The sequence below is a fragment of the Oncorhynchus tshawytscha genome, linkage group LG06 (assembly GCF_018296145.1).
Source record: "Oncorhynchus tshawytscha isolate Ot180627B linkage group LG06, Otsh_v2.0, whole genome shotgun sequence".
In the NCBI taxonomy this organism is placed as follows: domain Eukaryota; kingdom Metazoa; phylum Chordata; class Actinopteri; order Salmoniformes; family Salmonidae; genus Oncorhynchus; species Oncorhynchus tshawytscha.
In genome coordinates this window covers 55859427-55883037 of record NC_056434.1, presented here as the reverse complement: position 1 = coordinate 55883037, position 23611 = coordinate 55859427, and the positions used below count along the sequence as shown (strand labels likewise).

Genomic DNA, 23611 nt, shown 5'->3' with positions numbered 1-23611 from the left:
TCAACCTTGTTGTCAAGAGACTGGACATTGGCAAGAAGAATGCTAGGGAGTGGTGCACGATGTGCCCGTCTCCGGAGTCTGACCAGAAGACCGCCTCGTTTCCCTCTTTTTCGGAGTCGTTTTTTTGGGTCGCTGCATTGGATCCACTCCGTTGTCCTGTTTGTAAGGAAGAACACAGGATCCGCGTCGCGAAAAACACCATACCTACTGTGTGTGTGAAGCATGGGGGTGGAAACATCATGCTTTGGGGCTGTTTTTCTGCAAAGAGACCAGGACGACTGATCCGTGTAACGGAAAGAATGAATGGGGCCATGTATCGTGCGATTTTGAGTGTAAACCTCCTTCCATCAGCAAGGGCATTGAAGATGAAACGTGGCTGGATCTTTCAGCATGACAATGATCCCAAACACACCGCCCGGGCAATGAAGGAGTGGCTTCGTAAGAAGCATTTCAAGGTCCTGGAGTGGCCTAGCCAGTCTCGAGATCTCAACCCCACAGAACATTTTTGGAGGGAGTTGAAAGTCCGTGTTGCCCAGCAACAGCCCCAAAACATCACTGCTCTAGAGGAGATCTGCATGGAGGAATGGGCCAAAATACCAGCAACAGTGTGTTAAAACCTTGTGAAGACTTACAAAAAACGTTTGACCTCTGTCATTGCCATACTTTTTTGCCCCACTGTATATCCAAATGTCCATTTATTTGACACATTTGATCCAGAAAAAAAAACAGCTTCCAAAAAACGCAACGTCACTACAAAATATTTCAAAAGTTGCCTATAAACTTTGCCAAAATATTTCAAACTACTGTTGTGATACAACTTGAAGTATTTTTAAACGTTAATAATCGATCAAATTGTAGACAGGTCTATCTGTGTTCAATATAGTAAGACAACAAACCAATGCTACTTTTCACGTCTTGCGTACTCTCAACAGTGTTACCCAGTTCCTAGATGGCCTACTTCTTCATTGCACAAATGAATAACCTCAACCAAATTCCAAAGACTGGTGACATCCAGTGGAAGCGGTAGGAACTGAAAACAGGTAGCTAAGAAATATCATTTGCCAATGAGAACCCAGTGAACAGACAGAGACCAAAAAAGAAAAAATCTGAATGGTTAATCCTCTGGGTTTTGCCTGCTACACAAGTTCTATTATACTCACAGACATGATTCAAACAGTTTTAGAAACTTCAGTGTTTTCTAACCAAATCTATTAATAATATGCATATCTTATATTCCTGGCATGAGTAGCAAGAAGTTGAAATTGGGCACGCTATTTATCCAAAAGTGAAAATGCTGAAGAATGAAAATACTCTAATCATTCTCATATTTCCTACATTCCTATAAAGGATGAAAACCTTCTATATACAGTTTGTATACTTTTCAAGGTACAATATTTTTGTTTCCCATTTTTATACAATTTATGACATTACAAAATAGACATTCATTTTCCATACACCATCTCTCATCATTCCCCATGAATACTGTTCCAGTGTTCAGTTTCTGGACGTTAAAGTTTTTGGGTGGCAAAAGTCATCTGGAGACAAAAAACATTTCAACACCAATACTAAAGAGCCCTCCGCTGCATACAATTTACGACCAGTTGTGAACTGTCAAAAAACCCCACATCAATCCCTCCTGCGGGTGAGAGGGTTCTGGTTGAAGTTGATCCATTGGAAACCTGATCTTTGGATCCTCACAGGAGAGTCATGACAGTGTTTTCATTTTGCATACATGACATTAAACTGCATTGTACATGATCATTTATGTAGTAATTATTCTTAAACATGTCCTCACCTGGGATTTGAACTCACAACCTTTTGTTAAGCAGCATAACAATCATCCTGCATAATGACTAGTAAAAATGAATGTCCTGAGACAATTCTGAAAAAACTCCTCAATGATGTCCTGGTAATTTACAGTGAACTAGACAAAGGTTCCCATCAGAACTTTCCGTGAGAACCATAACGCAACGTCCTGATGACTGGTCAAATAAATGTCCAGAGAACGTCTTAAAGAAGTCCTGAAATGGACACCAATGGCCATCAGGATTAAATCAAACAAAAACAGGGAACTAATTTACATTGAACTAGATAAAAGTTCCCTAGAGAAAGTTCCAATGTGACCACCATGTGATGTCCTGAGGACTGGTACACTGAATGTCCTGAGAATGTCCTAAAAACCTTGATGATGTCATCAGAACGTATGGGGAACTAGACAAACGCTTCTTGGGGACCATGACACAACATCCTGCCATGAGCAAATAAGTAACTGTAACTGATTTGGTGTTGCCTGGCGTTCGGAATTAAAGTAAATTGGATGTTGTTGACCCTGCCATACCGTGCGACTCAAAAGCCCCCATTTTTCGTGAATGACCTAAAGATCACGAAAAATCAATTGCGACGCGTGAATCATGCCAGTATAGTTCCAAACTGGCACTGTGGGGGCTTGGCGTTAAGTGTACCACAGTTTTAGCAATGTACACTTTTACTTGTTTTGATGGGGGGGGTCAGGTTCAATGGGTTCATCACCCTTCTATGGGTGTCTAGGGGCATGCCTCCCCAGGATATTTGTTTACAAGAAACAGCTGAGAAATGGTTGTTTCTGGTGAATTTTACAGGGAAAATACATCCAAAACGTTCCTGGTAATTTGGTCAAAATATGAATCCCAACAATTTCTGTATTACTTTAAACTGTTGCTCTAGCTCTAACCATTCAGAAAGTCACCACCGAACCCCTGCTTTATCTAAATGCAAATGTCATAACCCATTATTTGTGTACCCTTCACCACGCTTGTTATGCCCGCTGAGAGAATTGTTTTGTAGAACGACTGTGGGAAAGTCCATTCTGGTGACTTTTCTACTCCAAATGAATTAAATAAAAGGATGCTGACTCCATCTAAAATATACTTATATACTTATATTATATATATTTGTCCATATTATCAGACTGGTGTGTTATTTAGCAATATGTAGTATCGCCTGCAGCATAGTGGATATAAATAAGTAGGCTGAAGCATGGGGTTGCCCATCTGTATTTGTGCTAATCAATAGCTATACTGTATATCAGTGCTTCCCAAACTTTTTCAGTCATGCCCATTCTTGATACACATGGGAAACTGTTGAGCGTGAAAAACCCAGCAGTGTTGCAGTTCTTGACACACTCAAACCGGTGCGCCTGGGACTTCATACCATACCCTTTTCAAAGGCACTTAAATATTTTGTCTTGCCCATTCATCCTCTGAATGGCACACGTACACAATCCATGTCTCAATTGTCTCAAGGCTTAAAAGGTGTTCTCCCCTTCATCTAAACTAATTGAAGTGACATCAAAAAGGGATCATAGTTTTTACCTGGATTTACCTGGTCAGTCTGTCATGGAAATTAATGTTTTTTCCACAGATCTCAGAAATAAATTAATGTGCTCACAAAACTTTGAGACTGTGAGGGACTATGGTACATGTATAGCTAGGTAACCCATAGGTAACCTATAGGCAACACATAACACATGGTCACTGACAATAATCAGTCCTAGTCAAGCTACTTAAACCTACCTGAGGCACATTTCTAGAGCAGATGTTTTCCTCAGCTGGCATGATTTAGCAGTGGCCACCACAAGAACACAAATATTATCAAGTAGCAGATCACAGCAACTAATTAAGTAATATCATTTATTCTAAACAGTGGCTTGGAAATACACTTAGCTAGCTAGCTAAGAAGCTCATATCAAACCACTGTCATAATCGGCAGATTTAGACTGATGGCTACATTGTCATTATCTAGCAACTATCAGTCAAATTTATTCATTAAAACTTCTTAAGACTAGGGGGCAATATTTTGACGTCCAGATGAAAGCGTGCCCAAAGTAAACTGCCTGAAACTCAGGCCCAAAAGCTAGGATACGTAAATAAAAATTGATAGATTTGAATAGAAAACACTCTAAAGTTTCGAAAACTGTTAAAATAATGTATGTGAGTATAACAGAACTGATTTGGCAGGCAAAACCCCGAGGACAAACCATCTAGGGGAAAAGAAATTGAGGTCATAGGATTTCCCAATTGTTTCTATGGGAAGCCCTATTTTTGAGGAACCTGGTTGCAGTTACTATGGCTTCCACTAGATGTCAACAATCTTTAGAAATTGTTCAATGTTTTTCTTTTGAGAAATGAAGATGTGGTGCTATTCATTGTAAGTGAACTGGAACGCGCTTCACATTGTTTTTATCCGGTATTAGAAACAGTTTATTCTGTCTTCAATTTGATTGTTTATTTTTATTTCACCTTTAATTTAACCAGGTAGGCTAGTTGAGAACAAGTTCTCATTTTCAACTGCGACCTGGCCAAGATAAAGCATAGCAGTGTGAACAGAAAACACAGAGTTACACATGGAGTAAACAATTAACAAGTCAATAACACAGTAGAAAAAAAGAGAGTCTATATACATTGTGTGCAAAAGGCATGAGGAGGTAGGCGAATATTTACAATTTTGGAGATTAACACTGGAGTGATAAATAATCAGATGGTCATGTACAGGTAGAGATATTGGCCATTGTGACAAGTGAACTGAGATAAGGCGGAGCTTTACCTAGCATGGACTTGTAGATGACCTGGAACCAGTGGGTCTGGCGACGAATATGTAGCGAGGGCCATCCGACTAGAGCATACAGGTCGCAGGTGCTTTAGTAACAAAACGGATGGCACTGTGATAAACTGCATCCAGTTTGCTGAGTAGAGTATTGGAAGCTATTTTGTGGATGACATTGCCGAACTCGAGGATCGGTAGGACAGTCAGGTTTACTAGGGTAAGTTTGGCGGCGTGAGTGAAGGAGGTTTTGTTGCGGAATAGAAAGCCGATTCTAGATTTGTTTTTAGATTGGAGATTTTTGATATGAGTCTGGAAGGAGAGTTTACAGTCTAGCCAGACACCTGGGTACTTATAGATGTCCACATATTCTAGGTCGGAACCATCCAGGGTGGTGATGCTAGTCGGACGTGCGGGTGCAGGCAGCAAACGGTTGAAAAGCATGCATTTGGTTTTACTAGCTATTAAGAGCAGTTGGAGGCCACGGAAGGAGTGTTGTATGGCATTGAAGCTCGTTTGGAGGTTTGATAGCACAGTGTCCAAGGACGGGCCGGAAGTATACAGAATGGTGTTGTTTGCGTAGAAGTGTATCAGGGAATCATCCGCAGCAAGAGCAACATCATTGATATATACAGAGAAAAGAGTCGGCCCGAGAATTGAACCCTGTGGCACCCCCATAGAGACTGCCAGGGGACCGGACAGCATGCCCTCCGATTTGACACACTGAACTCTGTCTGCAAAGTAGTTGGTGAACCAGGCAAGGCAGTCATCAGAAAAACCGGGGCTACTGAGTCTGCCGATAAGAATATGGTGATTGACAGAGTCGAAAGCCTTGGCAAGGTCGATGAAGACGGCTGCACAGTACTGTCTTTAATCAATGGAGGTTATGATATCGTTTAGTACCTTGAGCGTGGCTGAGGTGCACCCGTGACCGGCTCGGAAACCAGATTGCACAGCGGAGAAGGTATGGTGGGATTCGAGATGGTCAGTGACCTGTTTGTTGACTTGACTTTCGAAGACCTTAGATAGGCAGGGCAGGATGGATATGGGTCTGTAACAGTTTGGGTCCAGGGTGTCTCCCCCTTTGAAGAGGGGATGACTGCGGCAGCTTTCCAATCCTTGGGGACCTCAGACGATATGAAAGAGAGGTTGAACAGGCTGGTAATAGGGGTTGTGACAATGGCGGTGGATAGTTTCAGAAATAGAGGGTCCAGATTGTCAAGCCCAACTGATTTGTATGGGTCCAGGTTTTGCAGCTCTTTCAGAACATCTGCTATCTGGATTTGGGTAAAGGAGAACCTGGAGAGGCTTGGGCGAGTAGCTGCGGGGGGGCGGAGCTGTTGGCCAAGGTTGGAGTAGCCAGGAGGAAGGCATGTCCAGCCGTTGAGAAATGCTTGTTGAAGTTTTCGATAATCATGGATACATCGGTGGTGACCGTGTTACCTAGCCTCAGTGCAGTGGGCAGCGGGAGGAGGTGCTCTTGTTCTCCATGGACTTCACAGTGTCCCAGAACTTTTTGGAGTTAGAGCTACAGGATGCAAATTTCTGCCTGAAGAAGCTGGCCTTTGCTTTCCTGACTGACTGCGTGTATTGGTTCCTGAATTCCCTGAACAGTTGCATATCGCTGGGACTATTCGATGCTATTGCAGTCCGCCACTATTGCACACCGCCATTTACATTTAAGATACCCGAGTTTGGATTAGGAATTAAATGTTTGGACCAAGTTTACAGGTAACTTATTAGATACTTTGTAGTCATGTTGGGCGAGTTGGAACCGGTGTATTTCTGATTCAAACACGCCAAATAAATTGACATTTTGGGGATATAAAGAAGGGATTTATCAAACAAAACGACCATTCATTGTGTCAATGAGATATTTGGGATTGCAAAAATAAGAAGATCTTCAAAGGTAAGGCATTTATTATATGGCTATTTCTGACTTTTGTGTCGCACCTGCCTGGTTGAATAATTATTTGCATGTGTTTGTATGCGAGGCACTGTTCTCAGATAATCGCATGGTCTACTTTCACCATAGAGCCTTTTTGAAATCTGACACAGCGGCTGAGTTAAAAAGAAGTTAAGCATTATTTTGATGTATTACACATGTAATTTCATGAATGTTGAATATTGATATTCCTGTAGTTTGAATTTGGCCCTCTGTCATTTCACTGGCTGTTGTCAAATCGATCCCGCTAAAGGGATTGGCGCATGAAGGGATCCATAAGAGGTTTTAAGACCTTTTATATCAGTCAATGTCACAAAGTGCTGTACAGAAACCCAGCCTAAAACCCCAAACAGCAACTAATGCAGATGTAGAAGCATGGTGGCTAGGAAAAACTACCTAGAAATGCCAGAATCGAGGAAGAAACCTAGAGAAGAACCAGACTCTGAGCGGTGGCCAGTCCTCTTCTGGCTGTGCCGGGTGGAGATTACAACAGAATATGGCAAAGATGTTCAAACATTCATAGATGAACAACAGGGTCAGATAATAATAATCACAATGGTTGAAGACGGTGCAACAGGACAGCACCTCAGGAGTAAATGTCAGTTGGCTTTTCATAGCCGATCATTCAGAGTTAAAGACAGCAGGTGCAGTACAGAGAAAGTCCAAAACAGCAGATCCGGGACAAGGTAGCACATCCTGTGAACAGGTCAGGGTTCCATAGCCGCAGGCAGAACAGTTGAAACTGGAGCAGCAGCCTGACCAGGTGGACTGGGGACAGCAAGGAGTCATCGGACCAGGTAGTCCTAAGGCATGGTCCTAGGGCTCAGGTCCTCTGAGAGAAGAGAGAGAGAGAAAGAGAGAGAAAGAGAGAGAATTCGAGGGAGCATACTTAAATTCACAAAGGACGAGACATTCACACGGATGAGAGAGGAGAAATACTCCAGATATAACAGACTGACCCTAGCCCCCCGACACAAACTATTGCAGCATAAATACTGGAGGCTGAGACAGGAGCGGTTGGGAGACACTGTGTACCTGTCCGACAATACCCCCGGACAGGGCCAAACAGGCAGGATATAACCCCATCCACTTTGCCAAAGCACAGCCCCTACGCTACTAGAGGGATATGTTCAACCACCAATTTACTACCCAGAGACTAGGCTAAGCATATGCCACAAATATCTCCTCCACGGCACAATCCCGAGGGGGGCGCCAACCCGGACAGTAAGATCACGTCAGTGGAAGAGCACCAGTAAGCCACTGATTCAGCCCCTGTAATACGGTTTTAGGCAGATAATCCCAGTGGAGAGAGGGGAACTGGCCAGGCAGAGACAGCAAGAGTGGTTTGTCGCTCCAGTTCTTTTCCGTTCACCTTCGTACCGCTGGGCCAGACTACACTCAATCATAGGACCTACTGAATAGATGAGTCTTTAATAAAGACGTAAAGGTTGAGACTGAGTCTCCGTCTCTCACGTGGATAGGCAGACCATTCCATAAAAATTGAGCTCTATAGGAGAAAGCCCTGCCTCCAGCTGTTTGCTTAGAAATTCTAGGGACAGTAATGAGGCCTGCGTCTTGTGACCATAGTGTACGTGTAGGTATGTACGGCAGGATCAAATTGGAAAGATAGGTAGGAGCAAGCCCATGTAATGCTTTGTAGGTTAGCAGTAAAGCCGTGAAATCAGCCCTTGCCTTAACAGGAAGCCAGTGTTAGAGAGGCTAGCACTGGATTTATATGATCCAATTTTTTGGTTCTAGTCAAGATTCTAGAAGCTGTGTTTAGCACTAACTGAGGTTTATTTCAAATCAAATCAAACTTTATTTGCCACATGCAGAAAATACAAAAAGTGTAGACTTTACAGTGAAATGCTTAACCAACAGTGCAGTTGAAGAAGAAGAAAATATTTACCAAGTAGGCTAAAATAAGAAGTAATAATAATAATAAATAATAAAAAGTAACACAATAAGAATAACATTAACGAGGCTATAAACAGGGGGCACCGGTACCAAGTCAGTGTGCAGGGGTACAGGCTAGTTGAGGTAATCTGTACATGTTGGTGGGGGCGAAGTGACTATGCACAGGTAACAAACAAACAGCGAGTAGCAGCAGTGTATATTGTCAGGTGGCGATTTGTATGATTTGTTTAGCAGTCTAATGGTGTAGAAGCTGTTGAGGAGCCTTTTGGTCCTAGACTTGGCGTTCCGGTATCGCGTGCCATGAGGTAGCAGAGAAAACAGTGACTGGAGTCATTGACAATTTTATGGGCTTTCCTCTGACACCGCCTTATTATATAGGTCCTGGATGGCAGGAAGCTTGCCCCCAGTGATGTACTAGGCCGTTCAAACTACCCTCTGTAGAACTTTACAGTCAGATGCCGAGCAGTTGCCATACCAGGCAGTGATGCAACCGGTCTGGATGCTCTTGATGGTGCAGCTGTAGAACCTTTTCAGGATCTGGGGACCCATGCCAGATCTTTTCAGTCTCTCGAGGGGGAAAAGGTCCTGTCGTGCCCGTTTCACGACTGTCTTGGTATGTTTTGACCATGATAGATTGTTGGTGATATTGACACCAGGGAACTTGAAACTCTCGACCCTTCTCCACTACAGCCCTGTAAATGTTAATGGAGGCCTGTTCGGCCCGCCTTTTCCTGTAGTCCACGATCAGCTACTTTGTCTTACTCACATTGAGTGAGAAGTTGTTGTCCAGGCACCACACTGCCAGTTCTCTGACCTACTCTCTATAGGCTGTCTCATCGTTGTCGGTGATCAAGCATACCACTGTTGTGTCGTCAGCAAACTTAATGATGGTGTTGGAGTCGTGTTCGGCCACGCAGTCGTGGGTGAAGAGGGAGTACAGGAGGGGACTCAGTACACACCCCTGTGGGGCCCCAGTGTTAAGGATCTGCATGGCAGACGTATTGTTGCCTACTCTTACCACCTGGAGGTGGCCCGTCAGGAAGTGCAGGATTCAGTTGCAGAGGGAGGTGTTTAGTCCCAGCTTTTAGTGTTCTTAGCTTAGTGATGAGCTTCGTGGGCAGTATGGTGTTAAACGCTGAGCTGTAGCTGAACAGCATTCTCACATAGGTGTTCCTTTTGTCCAGGTGAGAAAGGGCAGTGTGGAGTGCAATTGAGATTGCATCATCTGTGGATCTGTTGGGGTGGTATGAGAATTGGAGTGCTTTCAAAGCACTTCATGGCAACCAACATGAGTGCCACGGGGCGGTAATCATTTAGGCAGGTTACCTTCACTTCCTTGGGCACAGGAACTATGGTGGTCTGCTTGAAACATGTAGGTATTTCCGAATCGGTCAGGGAGAGGTTGAAAATGTCAGTGAAGACACTTGACAATTGGTCCGTGCATGCTTTGAGTACACATCCTGGTAATCCATCTGGCCCAGCGGCTTTGTGAATGTTGACCTGTTTAAAGGTTTTGTTCACATCGGCTACCGAGAGCATTATCACACAGTCATCCAGAATAGCTGTTGCACTCATTCATGCATGCTTCAGTGTTGCTTGCCTTGAAGCAAGCATAAAAGCCATTTAGCTCGTCTGGTAGGCTCGCGTCACAGGGAAGCTCGCATCTGGGTTTCCCTCAGTAATAGTTTTCAAGCCCTGCCACATCCGACAAGCGTCAGAGCCGGTGTAGTAGGATTCAATCTTAATCCTGTGTTGACGCTTTGCTTGTTTCATGGTTCGTCGGAGGGCATAGCAGGATTTCTTATAAGCGTCCAGATTAGTCTCCCACTCCTTGAAAGCGGCAGCTCTAGCCTTTAGCTCGATGCGGATGTTGCCTGTAATCCATGGCTTCTGGTTAGGATATGAGCGTACAGTCACAGTGGGGACGTCGTCATCGATGCACTTATTGATGAAGCCGATGACTGAGGTGGTGTGTTCCTCAATGCTTCCTGCTTTAGTTTTTGCTTGTAAGCAGGAATCAGGAGGATATAATTATGTTCAGATTTGCCAAATGGAGGGCTTTATGTGCATCTCTGTGTGTGGAGTAAAGGTGTTCTAGAATTGTTTTTCCCCTGGTTGGACATGTGACATGCTGGTAAAAATTTGATAAAGCTGATTTAGTGCCGGGTATCTGGAAAGTAGAGCATTGCAGTAGTCTAATCTAGAAGTGACAAAAGCATGTATTAATTTTTCTGCATCATTTTTGGACAGAAAGTTTCAGACTTTTGCAACGTTACGAAGATGGGAAAAAAGCTGTCCTTGAAATTTTCTTGATATGTTTGTCAAACGAGAGATCAGGGTCCAGAGTAAAGGTCAAACCATCCACAGAGACAAACTGATATATTTCCGACAAATAAGATCTTAACCAGGCCAGAACTTGTCCGTGTAGACCAATTTGCGTTTCCAGTCCCTCGAAAATAATGTGGTGATCGATGGTATCAAAAGCAGCACTAAGGTCAAGGTGCACGAGGACAGATGCAGAGACTTGGTCTGACGCCATTAAAGGTAATTTACCACCTTCACGAGTGCAGTATCAGTGCTATGATGGGGTCTAAAACCAGACTGAAGTGTTTCGTATTCATTGTTCGTCTTCAGGAAGGCAGTGAGATGCTGCGCAACAGCTTTTTCAATTTTTGGGGAAAATAAGCTCCATAAACAAATGGTTAAGGCTCCGGTTTATGTTTACAGCTAACAATTATATACAAGCTTTTTCAGAACTTTCAGTGTCGTGCCAGCTGGAGATACATATAGCAAGTTAATATTAGCTAGCTATAACATTACACAGGGTTGGGTAGGTTACTTTCTAAATGTAATCCGTTACAGTTACTAGTTGTAATCGGTTTGGATTACCCAAACTCAACAACGTAATCTGATTACATTCTGTTACTTTTAGATTACTTTCTACTTAATTAAGAGGCATTAGAAGAAGACAAACATGTATGTCACCAATTGAATCTATTGCAGGATAAATCAATGTTAAAGTTTACATAGATGACCATATATGGATGTTACATTTTACTTTATGGATTTGTTGTGTAGGCTTCTTCTAACCAATCACTTTCTACTACATTTAACAATACGACTAAATTATATATTTACATTTAAAAACAAAGTCTATCAGAGTTCCAGTCATTCCAATAAATGTTATACCCCTTGATCTTCATGAATAGGACTTGGAAATATGGACGTATAGATTAACCAAATTGTTTTACCTGAGCATGACCCCAAAACTAAGGACTAAATTAGCCAGCCTTACTCTGTTGTTTATGATTTTGTTGTCATGGAGGACTGATTGGGCTCATTGATTTGAGTTGAAAAATAAATACTGTGCTCATGGAATGGCATGCTTTGAGCACTACTGAAGAAACAAGCCCCACTTGTGTTCCATAGGCTCGGATCCGTACTGTGCAGCTGTTGCAAGAGGGCATTTTTCATTGGCTGTCCACTGGCTTCAAAAAGAATGATTGACAGGCAGCTTAAACATCTTGAATTCAACCATTATTTGATTCAAATCCACATTTAGATTTGTGAACAGGCATCCACAACAACCACAACCACGTATTTTATATTTAACTAGGCAAGTCAGTTAAGAACAAATTCTTATTTACAATGACAGCCTACCCTGGCCAAACCCTAACCCGGACGACAATGGGCCAATTTTGTGCCGCCCTATGGGACTTCCAATCACGGCCGGTTGTGATACAGCCTGGAATTGAACCAGGGTCTGTAGTGATGCCTCTAGCATTGAGATGCAGTGCCTTAGACCTCTGTGCCACTCGGGATGCACAAATAGCTAAATCAGAGAGCAGCAGTATGAATCACATCAATGCGCTATGTAGATATTGATAATAAGTTATATCCGTATCGCCACATTTATTCAAGTTGGATAATCGTTGGATGCCGACAGCAGTCGCACCATTGGAAGACATAGCTTGGACTGTAGCCTACAAACACCTATTCCTGCTCTTATCCTGCGATCCATCAAACACATTTGGTGTGTCATCATAGTGGTCTCTGACTTGTGGTCAGACTCACTCAGGTGGAACAAACTTAAACTTGCACCTTTTTTCAATGCTGATTTGAATGTCATTGAGAAAACAGAGAAGTGTCAAATACTTTTTTTCGCAAACATCCTTTCTGAATTTAAAAGTAATCCTCGAAGTAATCATCTAGTTTTTCAAAAGTATCTGTAATCTGATTACAATATTTTTGCTGGTAATGTAACGAATTACAGTTATTAAAAAAATTGTAATCCCTTACATGTAATCCGTTACTCCCCAACCCTGACGTTACATACTGTTCAAACACTTTGCGGGTCAAGGGTGGTTGAACTTAGTTTTCTTAACTGAAATATTTTTTGTCGCTAGAAGCCAATGGCTCGAGCATATATGGTTGGATCTGTTGGAATTCACTCTCCAGATCTTCCAAGGGAAATGAATCTTCCTCGAGAATGTCATCAGACACAAAGTGGCTCTTGCTGGCAGAGACCACTTTGTAGCCCATTGTTCCTCCGGTGATGTGTGTTTGCTGTTGACAAAACTAGTTTAAGCACAGATAGAACAATGAGCCAGATATTTGACAGGTTGTATAAATATGAAGCATCCGGTTGGCGTTTCCACTCACTACCAAATATGGTGTTGAGAAGAAGCCCAGTGGCCGGCAGTGGGAGAAGATGAAGCGAGATGAATTTGGCTGAAATTCTGCAAATTTTCTCATCGATGAAACATTTGATCTCCATACATTTTTTTGTTTCCTAAACTATAATCTGTAAGAAACATAGTGGCCTGCATTTTGTGGACTTTGCCCTTTGTTAAAGTTTTAAAAAGTGGTGTTGTTTAGGAGTGCAATGGCAAATTCAGTTATTGCAAACGGGCACTTTATAGAGTAGCCGTTCCCTAACGGAAATATGCAAATAAATGTAGAACACTCCAATAGGATCTTACGAGCTCGTGCTTGGCTGTGCCCACCTCCTTGCTTGTTCTGCCCACTATGATTGATTTGCTCCCATTGGAGACAACAGGCAATGGTCTATCTTGGGTTAGTTATACAAATCTTTGGTATAAGCAGGACACGTACATGCCCACCTTTGCAACGTAATACCTGCCCTTGACCTTATGCCTGCCCATATGTGAAGGTCAAGTAAATTACGTGATAAAAGAGGTGAAAAAGAGGCTTGAGGCAGTCTATGTTGCTATCTGACTAGTTATAAAATCTGTTGATGTGTAAAGGGATCTGTAAGATATGACGATTTGTTGTTGTATTTGCTTTGTGAAGGTGTTTTATGATTCTCCTTGTATGGAGGGTGGCTTTACTAAATCACATGATTGATACCCTGCGGATTTGATGCCCGATGATACCCCCCCCCACTACCACCATTCTTATTTTCTTTCTTTCTCTCTCTCTCCCTTTATCTCTCTCTCTCTCTCTCTCTCTCACTCCATATATCTCTCTCTCCATCCCTCTCTCTGGGTGGCAGGCACCTTAATCCAGTGAGACAGACCTGCTGATGCATGCCTGTCTTTCTGCAAGAGGACAGGAGGGAGGGATGTAGGAGTTAGAGAGAGAGCGAGAGAGAGAGAGCGAGGTTGTAGGTGTAGGAAAAAGAGAGAACATCTAAGAGAAAGAGACATGGAGGGTAAGATAGAGTGATAGGCAGTATGATGTCAGGGGATGTAGACATGGGGAGCTAGTCAGCTTATATTACCTGTGCTGTGCTGTTGTGTTCCCTGGGCAATGGCCCTTGGCCTCTGTGTGTGAGTGAGGAGCACTCACACACACCACACACCCTCTCCTTTGTTCCGTGAGAGGTGCAGCAGACAGACTGTTGCAGGAGTCCACACTTTCCTGCCAGTGTCACTTTACATTTGGCTTACGACCCCCCCCCACACACACACGGTCACTCTCTACCGCTCCTGGCCAGGTGTGTGCTCGCACGTATCTACGCGTGTATATGTGGCTTTCTTTGTTTCTGTTGTGTTTGGGAGTTTGGATATATTTGCAAAAAAATGGCTCTCAAGGAAATAGCGGCCGTTTTATGGGCTCCTAACTTTTTTTGTACATAATTTTTCCGTCATAATTTCCTATGATCGAAAATAGTTTCTGGACATCATAACAGCTATCACTAACCTCGATTTGGACGAGGATTTCTACTTCAATGAGTCGGAGGCGAAAGACATATTTCTTATCCCGGACCAGGCCCAAATCCCCAACCCTCGAAGAAGGAGGAGACGGCTCTATAGAGGCTGGCGTGCGGCATGCCTGACGAGAATACATCAGAGAGTGGATAAATCGCCTCTACACTCTGTTCTATTGGCGAATGTGCAGTCACTGCAGAATAAACTGGATGAGCTCCTTTCGAGACTATCCTATCAATGTAATCTAAAGAACAGACATAGTAAATATATATCTAGCTGTTTTTTCTATACATCGGCAGGACAGACCGGTGGCATCAGGGAAACTCAGGGGAGGGGGTTGTGTGCCTTTTTGTTAACTACAGCTGGTGTGCGTGTCACGCCCTGACCTTAGAGATCCTTTTTGTCTTTACTTTGGTTTTGTCAGGGCGTGAGTTGGAATGGGCATCTATGTTTTGTGCTCTATGTTTTCTCTTTCTGTGTGTTTGACCAGGTGTGGTTCTCAATCAGAGGCAGCTGTCCATCGTTGTCTCTGATTGAGAACCATACTTAGGTAGCCTTTTCCCACCTGTGTTTTGTGGGTAGTTATTTTCTGTTTTGTGTGTCGGCACCAGACAGAACTGTTTAGTTTGTTCCGCTTTGGTTTTTTTTGTTCTAGTGTTCAGTTTTATTAAAAATCATGAACATGTATCACGCCGCCCCTTGGTCCTCTTCTTCAAACAGCCGTTTCAGTGCAATCTTTAATATTAAGGAAGTCAAGGTTCTTCTCGCCTGAGTTAGAATACCTCATGATAAGCTGTAGACCACAATATTTACCAAGAGAGTAAATAGTATGGACAATGATAAAGCCTACAGGGAGGAGGTCAGAGATCTCAACGTCAGCAATACAAAGGAGCTGATCATGGACTATAGGAAATGGAGGGCAGAGGACATCCACATCAATGAGGCTGTAGTGGAGCAGGTTGAGAGCTTCCTCAGTATCCACATCACTTAGGAATTATCATGGTCCACACACACCAATGCAGTAATGAAGAGGACATGACATTGCCTCTTCTCCCTCAGATTTATCATGGGCCCTCAGATCCTCAAAAAGTTATACAGCTGCGCCATTGAAATCATCTTGACTGGCTGCATCACCGCTTGGCATGGCAACTGCTTGGCATCTGACCTCAATTTGCTACAGAGGGTAGTGCATTCAGCCCAGTACATCGCTGTGGCCTAGCTCCTTGCCATCCAGGACCTCTATACCAGACGGTGTCAGAGGAAAACATTGTCAAAGTCTCCAGCCACCCAAGTTATAGACTGACCATCTCCTTTGCATCGACAAGGGAGCTCCCCGCTCTCAACCCCTAATGAATGGGAAAGATTGGCAACATCTAATTTATGGTGCTGATCTCTCCCATCATTTGGAATTGAGGAAATTAGTCTTGGGTCTACACACTGAATTGTGTGAGACATGGACTCATCTTGACATTAGACTTGACATCACTGTTGAGCTTTAAAACATGATAATTTTGGGGCTCCCGAGTGGTGCAGCGGTCTAAGATATTACATCTCAGTGCTTGAGGCGTCACTACAGACACCCTGGTTCGATTCCAGGCTGTATCACAACTGGACATTATTGGGTGGCCCAGCGTCGTCTGGGTTTGGACGGTGTAGGCCATCATACTAAATACGAATTTCTTCTTAACTGACTTGCCTAGTTAAATAAATGTTAAATAACATATATTTTATTTATCATACTGGGCTCTGTTATTTTCTAAGACACTTCTGTGTAGTTCTAAAATGTGAGGAATCAGTTGTTGTGAATGGTAATCGTATTTCATTATTTCCCCAGTTACTACTTTGCTTAATTCTCATTGGACAGATCTTGTTAATTAGTTGAGAAGAAAAAGGACATAGTTGAGTTGGTGCTTGGCTGCAAATGTGGCCAATTAATCATTACATCTGCAGAACAGTAATCTGTCTCAATTCAGTGTTTCTACATAGTCATCCATCTGTCTTTTGAAAATCCCTTCATACTACAGAACTATGACTTTATGCCAATCTGTGTGCCTGTCTCTCCCTGGGTTCCAGAACACTCCAGTGGGCACCTCAGTGTACCAGGTAAATGCCACAGACCCAGACCAAGGCACAGGGGGAAGTGTGCTCTTCTCCTTCCAGCCCCCTTCTCCCTTTTTCTCCATCGATGGAGCCCGTGGTACGGTCACTGTCACCAGGGCCCTGGACTACGAGACCACCTCGGCCTACCAGCTCACTGTCAATGCCACGGTGAGGGAACACACAAAGTACAGATAAGCTTACACACACTGTTTTTAAAAAAAGTAACAAGGCAGGATAGTGTTCAGTAGGGCACAGTGTAGCATAATGTTTTAAAAATGAAAAGGAGCAAGTCCAGGTAATCCCTCCCTGTTTCAGTCTGTTTTCTTCCAAGTGAACATGACCAAGGTGTGACCATGCTTGTGTTTTTCTGCTCTCTCCATCAGGACCAGGATAAGAAGCGGCCTCTATCCAGTCTGTCTAACTTGGCAATCACCATCACTGATGTCCAGGACATGGACCCCATCTTCACCAACCTGCCCTACAGCACCAACATAGAGGAGGACGCCCCACTGGTCAGTAATACTCCTCCTCTCATACCCCCCTTTCTCTACTTCTCCATCTCCTCCCCCACCTTTTCTCCTTACCTGCCCTAAGGCACCAACACAGAGGACTCCTCCATGCCGGTCAGTGACACTCTGTCTCATCTCCCCTGTCTCTGAACTCCATACAGTTTTGATTTCTAGTTGCCATATATTTTTCAACAGGGCTGTGATGTTTCACAAAAGTTTTGAAACTTTATATTCTCATAGTTTCTTCAGATTGTAAATTAAAGATTTTTTGCTATGAGTATTATGTTATTGATTGATTGACTATGACATTTCAGATTACACAGCAGTGCTATTTGCAGAGTTAATTCAAGGTAAATGTAACAATTCTTCAGCCATTCCTGCGACCAAAAACAAGCTAGATAGGGACAGTATCAAAATAAATAATCTAAGGATTCTGTCTCTGAGTTTAGAATCCAGCGTCATCTTGTTTATCAGTTCATAAACCATGTGCCTTGAAAACCAGCTATTTGCAATCTGTATGGCACATCTGTCCATTTTTTGGTCCTTAAATGAAACTGGTATACTTTTTTATTTATTACAATTTTCTTTAGCCAATTTTAGTCTTTAAGCAGGGGTGACAGACAAGTTCCTCACTTTCTCCCCCTTCCTTTTTCATCTTCCATTTTTGGTTGTAATTTTAGACAGAGCAGACATTTCCATATATTTTTGTTAGCTGCATGTGTGACATAACACCACCAGTCCGATTTATGATATAATTTAAAAGATTATACTGTTAAACATTTTTATCCCAAAATAATGAGTATATTTGATAATAATTAGTATAAATAATGAACATAATTAGTATATATCAATGACTATATTTGAGTTTAACCATAATATTTGTTGTAATATGTGTACTGTAATTTCTGGTGGATTAAATTGTAATTGCAACCAACTTTCTATGCCTTGTTTTAAAAATAGCGATATTTCAGAGATTTTATTTCATTTTTCAATAACCAAAAGTGAGAGGTTGTAATCTGAATAAAGGGAAAAAGGCCATTCTTGAACACGGGGGGCGCCATTCTTACTAATCTGATAGAGAACCAGTTCCTATTTAGGTATAGCTTTGTATGACTTTAGTGAGAGGTCTAATGCTTTAATATTGAATCATTTCTGCCCTCCGAATTCATATTAATTACATAAATAGGCCCGTTTAATTTTGTCTGGCTTGCCATTCCAAATAAAATGTAATATTTTTTGCTCATATCATTTAAAAACAAGTTGTTAGGTGTAGGCAAGACCATAAGCAAGTCGGTAAACTGGGATATGACTTAAGAGTTAATCAGGGTGATTTTTCCACAAATAGACAGGTACTTTCCTTTCCATGGTAGCAAGATCTTATCTATTTTTTGCTAACTTTCTATTAAAATGTACTAGTGATATAATTTATTTCTTTCGGGATATGAGTACCGAGTATGTCCACTTCCCTGCCAGACAAGTTTATTGGTAAAATACACAATCATTTTTTAATGCACCAACACGTACCTTATCATGCTTTTTTGTAATCCAGAGAGGTTAGAAAATGTATCTAGATCCTCTGTGATCCAAATTGTGGATTTAAATGAGAACTGGTATCATCAGCATACAATGACACATTTGTTTTGAAGCCCTGGATTTCTAGCCCCTTGATATTATTGTTGGATCTGATTTTAATAGCTAACATTTCCATGGCCATAATACACAGATACAGTGCTTTCAGAACGTTTTCAGACCCCTTGACCTTTTCCTAATTTTGTTACGTTACAGCTTTATTCTAAAATTGATTAAACAGTACCCCATTATCTACACACAATACAGCATAATGACAAAGAGGAAACAGGTTTTTACAGATTTTTGCAGTTTTTTTAATTATTCGATTGGAGTCTACCTGTGGTAAATTCAATTGATTGGACATGATTTGGAAAGGCACACACATGTCCATCATTCTTAAATAGTTTGGGAAAACCAAGACTCTTCCTAGGACTGGTTGCTCTGCCAAACTGAGCAATCGGGGGAGAAGGCCTTAGTCAGGGAGGTGACCAAGAACCTGATGGTCACTCTGACAGAGCTCCAGAGTTCCTTTGTTCCTTTCTGCAGCACTCCACCAATCAGGCTTTTATGGTAGAGTGGCCAGATGGAAGCCACTCCTCTGTAAAAAGCACATGACATCTCGCTTGGAGTTTTCCAAAAGGGACTTAAAGGACTCTCAGACCATGAAAAACAAGATTCTCTGGTCTGAGAAAACCAAGCGTGAACTATTTGGCCTTAATGCCAAGTGTCAAGTCTGGAGGAAAACTGGCACCATCCCTACGGTGAAGCATGTGGTGGCATAGCGGTAGGGACTGGTAGGGACTGGGAATGGGAGAATAGTCAGGATAGAGGGAAAGATGAACAGAGCAAAGTGCAGAGAGATCCTCGATGAAAACTTGCTCCAGAGCGCTCAGGACCTCAGACTGGGGAAAAGGTTTACTTCTAACAGGACAACGACTCTATGTACACAACCAAGACAGCGCAGGAATGGCTTCGGGACAAGTCTCTGAATGTCCTTGAGTGGCCCAGCCAGAGGCCGGTCTTGAACCCGATCTAACATCTCTGGAGAAACCTGAAAATAGCTGTGCAGCGATGCTCCCTGTCCAACCTGACAGAGCTTGAGAGGATCTGCAGAGAAGACTGGGAGAAACTCCCCAAATATAGGTGAGCCAAGCTTAAGTGTCATACCCACGAAGACTGCCCACATGTGCCTAATTGGTTTATTAATAACTTTTAAAGTTCAAAACTGTGCACTCTTCTCAAACAATAGCATGGTATTCGTTTATTGTAATAGCTACCGCAAATTGGACAGTGCAGTTAGATTAAGATTTTTTCTTGTAACTTAAAAACCTCATGCTAATCGCATTAGCCTACGTTAGCTCAACCATCCTGTGGACGGGACACCAATGCGGTTAAAGTACTTTGCTTCCTCTTTAAAAATATTGTTTGGTGAATCATTTTTGGAAGCATTTGTATGTTGAAGATACAAAAATGGAAAAATGAATTTTTCCCAATATTCCATACAGTTTGCTTCATTTTTATAATATATTACCCTTGATCTTTCTTGAATAAGTTATTTTTGATTTTCCTCTAACTTATTCTGTGAGTCTTTGGTACAGTTTTTATTGCTACCTATCTATACTGTTATTCCCTCTGTTTCATTTGTTAATATGAACTCTTTTGACCTAAATTGCGTTTGTTTGAAGATGAGTTTTGAATTGTTGGCCTCTAAAGGCACATTTAAAAGTGTCCCCTTTACTTTACTTAACCATCTCATCTGCCTCTCTTTTTCCTCTTATCATCAGTGAGATTGTTAGCAGGAGACTGAGGTTAGACTCTGAGTCAATTTGGGAGACCAATCTCTCTCTTTCTCTCTCTCTCACTCTCTCTCTCACTCTCTCGCTCTCTTTATTTCCGTCTCTCTCGCTCACTCTCTCTCGCTCTCTTTAGTTTCGTCTCCCTCCCCCAGGTCCCCACAGATGCATTAGGTAAGGGGTGAACGCAATTGCAGCGTTAGATTTACATTGTGCTTTCTCCATTGTGAGGCCTCTATCAAAGGTCATCCAGGCCAGGATTTATCTCTGAGACCCATAGGAGATCCGAGACACAAATTTACTCACCGTGTCACCACCCCATATGCCCAGACTGCCAGGCTAGAAAGGGAGGGGCAGTGCGTGTCTCCTCTCTCATTCCCTCTCTCTGTCCCCTCAGTTACAGTACTCCCTCTCACTCCCCTCACCTGTGTGTGTGTGTGTGTGTGTGTGTGTGTGTGTGTGTGTGTGTGTGTGTGTGTGTGTGTGTGTGTGTGTGTGTGTGTGTGTGTGTGTGTGTGTGTGTGTGTGTGTGTGTGTGTGTGTGTGTGTGTGTGAGAGAGAGAGTGTATCCATCTTGACTGTGCTCATGATACTTAGAGTTTTACTAAATGGGGTCTGTTTTCTGGTTCATGTTAATGGTTGTTCACTAGTACATGACATTTCTCACTGCCTCCCTCTTTTCCCTCTCTAACTGCACTACCCAGTCCTTCTCTCTTACCCTCTCTTACTCGATCCTCTCCCTCTCTCTCTGTCCCCTCCTTCACTACCTTCCTCCCTCTGTACCTTCTCTAAGTGCTCTCCCCTGTACCTCTCTCTTTTCCATCTCCCTCTTTGTCCTCTCTCTGTCTTCCTCCCTCCTATGTTCCCTCACCCCCTCATTCTGTCCCCCTCTTCCACTCTCTGTCCCCTCTCTCTGTCCCTCTCTCGTTCCCTCCCTCACTCCTTCTATCTGCCGCCTCTCAGTCCCCTATCTCATGCCCTCTCTTATTCCCTCCCTCACTCAGTCTACTCCCGTACTCCCTCCTTCTCTCTGTCCCCCCGCTAGCTGAACTATCCCGTCTCTCTTTCTCTTACCCTCTCTTACTCCCCCACTCTGTTCCCTCCCTCTCTCCCTATCTTTTATTCACTCCCTCACTCGCCCTTCTTCCCATCTCCCTCGCTCCCTTTCTCTGTCCCCTTCCCAGAGCTGTGCTGCTTTGGTCCCCTCTCTCTTTCTCCCCTCTTCCTCCATCTATTCTCTCTGTCCCATCTCTCTGTACACTCGCTGAATTCCTCCCTCTCTCTGTCCCCTCTTGTTCTCTCTGTCCCATCTCTCTGTACGCTCCCTGAATTCCTCCCTCTCTCTGTCCCCTCTAACTGCACTACCCTGTCTGTCCCTCTATCTGACCCTCTATTCCTTCCCCCTCCATCATTCCATCCCCTCCCTCTCTCCCTATCTCTAACTGCCCTATCCTGTCCCTCTCACTATCCACCCTCTCTCTATCCCCCTTTCCTACTCCCTTGCTCTGTCCCATCACTAAATGCACTGCCCACCCCCGGCCCCCTTCCTGTCCTCCCTCCCTCTCCCTCACTCCCTACCCCTCTGTCCCTCTCTTTGTCCCCTCCCCACACCACACAACTCCATCCCTCTACTAGTACCCTCTATGAGGTGCAGTAGTGAAATGTCAAGTGCTACATTTGCATGCATATTAACGGGGTGTGACGGAGGCGAAGCCTGGTGTCTCCCAGACTCTTCGATTCATCAGCTGTCACAGCGAAGGTCAGGGGGAGAGAAAGTCAATCTCAGTAAGAGTTTTTATTTTATTTTATTTCACCTTTATTTAACCAGGTAGAGGGAGAAAGAAGGTGGAGGCAGACAACACAGAGTTACACATGGAGTAAACAATTAACAAGTCAATAACACAGTAGAAAAAAAAGAGAGTCTATATACATTGAGTGCAAAAGGCATGAGGAGGTAGGCGAATAATTACAATTTTGCAGATTAACACTGGAGTGATAAATGATCAGATGGTTATGTACAGGTAGAGATACTGGTGTGCAAAAGAGCATAAAAGTAAATAAATATAAACAGTATGGGGATGAGGTAGGTAAATTGGATGGGCTATTTACCGATAGACTATGTACAGCTGCAGCGATCGGTTAGCTGCTCAGATAGCAGATGTTTGGAGTTGGTGAGGGAGATAAAAGTCTCCAACTTCAGCAATTTTTGATATTCATTCCAGTCACAGGCAGCAGCGAACTGGAATGAAAGGCGGCCAAATTAGGTTTTGGTTTTAGGGATGATCAGTGAGATACACCTGTTGGAGCGCGTGCTACGGGTGGGTGTTGCCATCGTGACCAGTGAACTGAGATAAGGCGGAGCTTTACCTAGCATGGACTTGTAGATGACCTGGAGCCAGTGGGTCTTGCGACGAAAATGTAGCAAGGGCCAGCCGACTAGAGCATACAGGTCGCAGTGGTGGGTGGTATAAGGTGCTTTAGTAACAAAACGGATGGCACTGTGATAAACTGCATCCAGTTTGCTGAGTAGAGTATTGGAAGCAATTTTGTAGATGACATCGCCGAATTCGAGGATCGGTAGGATAGTCAGTTTTACGAGGGTAAGTTTGGCGGCGTGAGTGAAGGAGGCTTTGTTGCGGAATAGAAAGCCGACTCTAGATTTGATTTTAGATTGGAGATGTTTGATATGAGTCTGGAAGGAGAGTTTACAGTCTAGCCAGACACCTAGGTACTTATAGATGTCCACATATTCTAAGTCAGAACCATCCAGGGTGGTGATGCTAGTCGGTCGTGCGGGTGCATGCAGCGAACGGTTGAAAAGCATGCATTTGGTTTTACTAGCGTTTAAGAGCAGTTGGAGGCCACGGAAGGAGTGTTGTATGGCGTTGAAGCTTGTTTGAGGTTAGATAGCACAGTGTTCAAGGAAGGGCCGGAAGTATACAGAATGGTGTCGTCTGCGTAGAGGTGGATCAGGGAATCGCCCGCAGCAAGAGCAACATCATTGATATATAGAGAGAAAAGAGTCGG

At 43.2% G+C, this 23611-nt stretch overlaps 1 protein-coding gene across 1 annotated transcript in view; it reads left to right on the top strand.

Moving 5' to 3' along the window:
* Nucleotides 1–23611, top strand: part of LOC112253505 (cadherin-23) — a 331981-nt gene that overhangs the window by 277357 nt on the left and 31013 nt on the right. Inside the window, exons 7-8 of the mRNA XM_042322765.1 lie at nucleotides 16687–16881; nucleotides 17097–17225. Of these exons, the coding sequence (XP_042178699.1) occupies nucleotides 16687–16881; nucleotides 17097–17225 (324 nt within the window). The remainder of the gene's footprint in view (nucleotides 1–16686; nucleotides 16882–17096; nucleotides 17226–23611) is intronic.